The sequence below is a fragment of the Spermophilus citellus genome (assembly GCF_964194105.1).
Source record: "Spermophilus citellus genome assembly, chromosome: 15".
NCBI lineage: Eukaryota > Metazoa > Chordata > Mammalia > Rodentia > Sciuridae > Spermophilus > Spermophilus citellus.
This window is the reverse complement of record NC_138195.1, coordinates 64,747,210-64,753,209: the sequence shown is the minus strand read 5'-3', so window position 1 is coordinate 64,753,209 and position 6,000 is coordinate 64,747,210. Positions and strand designations below refer to the sequence as shown.

Genomic DNA, 6,000 nt, shown 5'->3' with positions numbered 1-6,000 from the left:
GAGCACCTCTGGTCCTACTCACCTGAAGTCAAATTAGGAGCTTCTATTTGATGGGAAGCCTGTGCTTTATGAACAGAGTCAGTGTGATGAACTTTCACAGTAACTAACATTTTATGGGGTTTGCTTTGTTTTTCTAAATTACTCTTCCTGAGCTGCAGTGAAGTCATAGTATATGTACCATGTGATCATCCAAGCCACTCATTCAGATCCCAGCTCACAATGTCTCTAATTTTCCATTTGGAAATTTAAACAATAATAATGTCTATCTTTCTAATTATTTAATGTTGAAGACTGTGCAACTTTAGATAATAATTTGATGTTTGATGATTTAAAATATATGAATCATGTTAGGTATTTGGTGCTTTGTGGAGAAATGATTCTGTAAGTAGCATATTAAATACTTGAAAGCCTTCTATTACTGAGATAAAGTTTCCCAGTGTTTAATAGCAAAAGATAATCTTCACACAATTCAAATAATATTCCAAACTAACCCAAGTCATAAATTCCCAACTGGTTATTACTCTAAGAATCCAAAATTAATTTTATTTTCATGCATCAAAACTTAATTTTAAATTTTCTCAGTGATGAATGCATATTGAAAGCAAGTGGGCTATTTTTTTAATTGTTGCTAACGGGTCACCAACCTAGTGCATTTAAAGCACAATCACCTGCATGGGGACTGGAAAAAAAGAGAACATCACTAGAGAACATTTTATTTTTATCCCAGTCATTGAGAGAAAGATTACTTAGAAGGATTAAAGTCCACCTAGGTGAACGGCCCCTCATAGGTCAAAGAGTTACAAATTGAATTACTGGAAATCATTATTGAATTATCAGAGTTCACAGTTGTCTCAGTAAGAAGGAAGACTTCAATGGATCCCATTGTGGTCCTGGTGCTCCTTCTCTTCTGTCTGCTACTCATTTCACTCTGGAGTCCCACATCTGGGAGAAGGAAGCTCCCTCCTGGTCCCACTCCTCTACCAATTATTGGGAATGCCCTACAGATAGATTTTAAGGATGTGAACAAATCCTTAGCAGAGGTAAGTATGTTTTATGCTCCTTCAGTGGCTTGCAAAAGGCAGTAAATCATTGCCCACTTAACCATAAAATATATTTTTGGATGCACAGTATTTTACTAGATAACTTTAAAGCAAAATACTACATGCAACACAAGCTCTGATGTACTTATTGCTTTTTCCAGTTTGTCATTGTCAGATATTGTCCAACAAAGTAATGATTTTTGTAACTACAGAAACATTTAGATCCTTGTCCAGTCGAATCAAGATCACAAACTGGAAAAAGTAGCGAATGCTTCTTCCCTTTTTTCTTATACAGCCATTTGGAGTGATTTTTGCCTGAAGGTCAATGCTAAGAGAGTGCTTATGAGTAGAGAGTTCATTAAATAAATCATGGACCATATTAGCCCTGTGTTTAATTCAGGATTATCATAAATAGAACTTCTCTGAAGAATCTACTTTTGGGCAAAGTCAAGGAAATAACTGTGGGTCTGGAATACCATAAAGAATAAAAGAAACGAGCAATGAGTTAGGGCCCAATTGATGATATCAGCATCTTTTGGGTTTCTACACAAATCATTTGTCTGGGGTCAAGAATGTAGGAGAGTAGAAGAAATGGCTCTTCTTAGTAGCTGCTGCATGTCCTGGTGCTACCTATGTAGTCTCATTCTCTGAATTTGTGGCAGGAGTAGAGTCTAAATGGAGCTTGGAAGTAGGATCATATAGATTTATTTAAAACTGTAGATTTCTGGTGCTCACCATGGGACTACTGATTCAGAATATTTTTGAGAAGAGTTTTGCAGGTGATCCTGATGCAGTCTGTTTGTTGGCTATTAAATTCATGTTGTGTATTCAGATAAAATAAATTGCTCAAATATCAGGTGTTGAATAGGCAGAGGTTCTAATTTATGTCTCTTTTATATTAGCTTTGAGGCACTAGAAATTAATTTGGAATTCTCTTTTACAAAGAATTACATTTCTTTGTAAAATAGGGCAAATATGCCTGCTGAAAATGTTGATGTGAGAATTAATTATAATATGTGTACAAATTGTGTGGCCATTGAATGGCATATCATAAACCACCTCTAAGTGACAGTTATTATAATCACTATCACCTTTGTATGGGAAATTTTAAAATATTTGCACCTATGTGTCATAGAACAAACATATGAATTACAATAGTAACAACCGTAAGAATCAGACATGATATGTGCATAAATCATTATTTCTTTTGCTAATATTTTCATATTCTTTCTCACTTTCAGTTCTCAAAAGTCTATGGACCTGTGTTCACTCTGTATTTCGGCATGAAGCCCACTGTGGTGTTGCATGGATATGAAGCTGTGAAGGAAGCCCTGGTTGATAATGGGGAGGAATTTGCTGGAAGAGACTCTATCCCAATTTTTGAAAGATGTAATAAAGGCCTTGGTAAGTGTGTGAATGCATATGGGTGTGCACATATGTGTGTTGGGCACTAGTCATGGGGGTGAGGAGGATGTTTTGAATAGACCAGAATAGCTCCTCAGGCAGAGTTTGTCCGTTCACATGTGACTTTCCTCTGCCTGGATGGAATCTCTCTCCCATCTGTTTCTCCTCCTTATAGGAATAGCTTTCAGCAATGGAAAAACATGGAAAGAAACAAGGCACTTCTCCCTCATGAGACTGAGGTATTTGGGCTTGGGGAAGAGGAGCATTGAGGACAGAATTCAAGAGGAAGCCCGCTGCCTTGTGGAAGAGTTGAAAAAAAACAATGGTGGGTGCCTCTTTATGTCATCAACCTTAACAGATTACTGTTTTGATTGACCTCCTTGCAAGTGTTTCAGGCTGAATGAGATCTTATATTATGATCCCTAGTTGTGACCCCATGGGGAGAAGAGATGATTTCAACCAGAGAGGTAGAGTATTTATTTTTTACCAATGTATGTGTACACATATGACTGACCTGCATTGTCAGTAGTGAAAAAAAAAAACAAAAAATTTTACCTGTGTACGATGCATATATGCACACATACTAATCCACAAGACTCCTCAAATTCTTTCTACCTCCTTGGCTAAAACAACACTTTTTCTAAAAGCTTATATCCCTGTAATGTTTAAAAGACACCGTCATTCAAGTAGCTACCTTATCAAGTTAACTATTGTTGAGATGCCCTACTTTTAATTCAGAATGCTTTTAATTCAACTCTCCTTTATTTAGAGTCTGTCGATGTAAATTTGTGAACTCCCACAAGTAAAGCACATTAGCCATTTGATCATGCCAATTTCACTGCAGAGATTCCTCCAGAAAAGGAAACTTTTCTGATAATTTAATTTGATTACATTATGTGTCAGACAGTTTGGCCTATGTGATGAGAGGGTTTTCAAGTTTATTTTACATACGATTCTTTTGAGAATTCTATATAGGATGACGTCTAATCATTCACAAAACTCATCTTTGTCCAACTAAATCAAATTTGAAGTCCTGTTAGAGACAATAGACATAGTTCCTAAGCATCTTTTAAACTTTAAATCCAAAAATAAATTTATTCATCAATTTCACATTTTTAAAAATTTTTTTAGTTGTAGTTAGACACAATATACCTTTATTTTATTTATTTATTTCTATGTGTTGCTGAGGATCTAACCCAGCACTTCTCACGTACTAGATGAGCGCTCTACTGCTGAGCCACAACCTCAGCTCCAATTTCACATTTTTGTATTGGATGCTTTAAATTCTTTAATACAAAAATTACAGTTATACACCATACAGTTAAGTTCATTTTTAAAAAGTTGCACATACATTCCGTTTCAGTCCTCATTCACACCTGCTTTCCCTTCACTTCTCCAAACCCTACTCTCATTTTACTCTACAGATCTTCCTCTTGCTTGTTTATTTATTTTGATTTGTGCTTTATACACACACATGATGATGGAATGCCCTGTGTTATATTTACATATGAACAGAGCATCATTTTGTTAAATTCATTCTGCATTTAACACTTCCTTATTTTCTATGTTAGGCATTTTGATTATGATGTGTCTTAGAGAACATCTTTTGTAATCTAGTCTATTTGAGGTACTGTTTGCATTCTGAATGTGGATGTTTATGTTCTTTCTGATGGGGAAGTTTGGGGTTATAATATTGAAATTGTTCTTAATGCCTTTAGACTGTATCCTCATGTTCTCTGCTAGCCCAATGACTCTCAGGTTTGTTCTCTTGATATTGTCCAAGAGTTCTTATGTATTCTGATCATATTTTATTATTTTTGCACATTTGTTTCATACTATATACTCAAATTCATGTACGCTGTCTGCAAGGCTTTAAATTCTGTCTTTAAGAGTGAAGGTCTAATTTCTACAAAATCAAATCTGTTGATGATGGTTTCAGGTGAATTTTTAATTCTATTCATTGTATCTTTCATTTCCAGGAGTATTGGTTGGTTTCTTTTCAATAACTCTTTTATAAAATGATCTTTCATCTCTGAATTTCTCTATTAATTCCTCATATATTCTTTATATATATATGTAGGACTCAAGGAGTGGGATCTGGAGTTCTCCTCTGGTTGTTCCTCCTTGGGACATGGTTGTTGGTTTAGGGCTTTTGTCTCCCCAATTATGTGCTTTGAACTAATGATAAGGCTCAGGTGGGGCTAGATCACCTGTGGATTGAGATTCACTGCTGCTTGGGCTAGTTGTATGTATTTTTCAGCATCAGGATCTCAACTCTGTGATCTTGAAGTGTCCCAGTCACTTTCTAGTCCCTCTTAGAGAGAAGGAGATCCAAGAATAACACTAATGTCACCAACAGAGAGACAGCCCTAAGATAAATGTCCAGTGTCTACTTTGACACTAACTGCCACCTACATAGGAATGGAGGGGTCAGCATTTAACATCAATACATACAGTAAAAAGCTGTGAACTAGAGTGAGCATTCAACAGCAGGTGTCTACTATGCAATGGGTGTTCTTTCATGTATAGTTATCTTTCTTGTATTAATAATTACAACATAAATGGGGTTAGAATTACATAAACTATATAATTCTAGCATTCAGTAGGATTCCAGATTCTTAGGGAAAAAGAAAATGAGATAGGAAGGTGAGAAAAAGTTTTAAATATTTTAAAAAATGATCAGAGGAGATGCAGGAGGTGGGTAGATGATGTAGGGTACAAAGAAAAAAATAACAGTAATAAAAAAAAGAAAGAAAGTAGTAACAGGAAAATTCGATTGTTAGTGGGAGAAGATAGTAAAGAAGGGATGATAAGAGGGACAAGAACCAAGGTGTGAACAAACCAGTCAATGTAAGATCAAAACAACTCTAACCCTCATATAGTTATATCCAATTGAGTCAAATCAAGGCTAAATAAGAAACAAGAGCAGGAGAAAGTAATTAATTTGAAATTAAAGTTACATAAACATACATATATTTTTTCAAATCTATCAATGCAATGAGAAGACACTCATCTACACACATATGCCCATGTAAACAAACACAGAATCTTGCATAATGGAAAATAGTAAAAGATAATATAATGCGATTAAATGATATTTGAAAAAAAAGTGTTAAAAAGTTAAAATTTAAAGAAAAAATATTAAAATGGAAAATGGTGAAGATAAAAGAACAAAGAAAAAAGGTTTAAAAAAAACAAGAGAAAAAACCCTACTTTTTAAAAAAAAGGGCTTATTTTTCACTGAGGTAGTCAAAACTCTTGGCAGAGATGGATTTTCATTCTTTGTATTTATTTTTGATATTACAATCTCCTTTTCACATTATTTCCTTCCAAGGTATGAACTCACCCATAGTCTCCTTTCTGTTCTTCTCCACTGGTTCACCACATGATTCTTTCAGCCACTCATTACATATAAAAAGTTTCTAGGTACTCAGTATACTCTCCCTTTTTACCTCAGTGCTGTACTGTGTAAAGACTTTATAGACACAAGTTTATTCTGCTCTGAATACTCAAATTATGATGATTAACATAGTCTTTGCCATTAGCAAGTAAATTC

General features: G+C 34.8%; 1 protein-coding gene across 1 annotated transcript in view; it reads left to right on the top strand.

Annotated features, from left to right (window-relative positions):
- Positions 1–872: 872 nt before the first annotated feature.
- LOC308634133 (cytochrome P450 2C9-like) overlaps positions 873–6,000 on the top strand; it is a gene marked incomplete at both ends in the record, with an annotated part of 32,074 nt that continues 26,946 nt past the window's right edge. The window contains 3 exons of the mRNA XM_081267729.1: positions 873–1,040; positions 2,282–2,444; positions 2,620–2,769. Of these exons, the coding sequence (XP_081123855.1) occupies positions 873–1,040; positions 2,282–2,444; positions 2,620–2,769 (481 nt within the window). The remainder of the gene's footprint in view (positions 1,041–2,281; positions 2,445–2,619; positions 2,770–6,000) is intronic.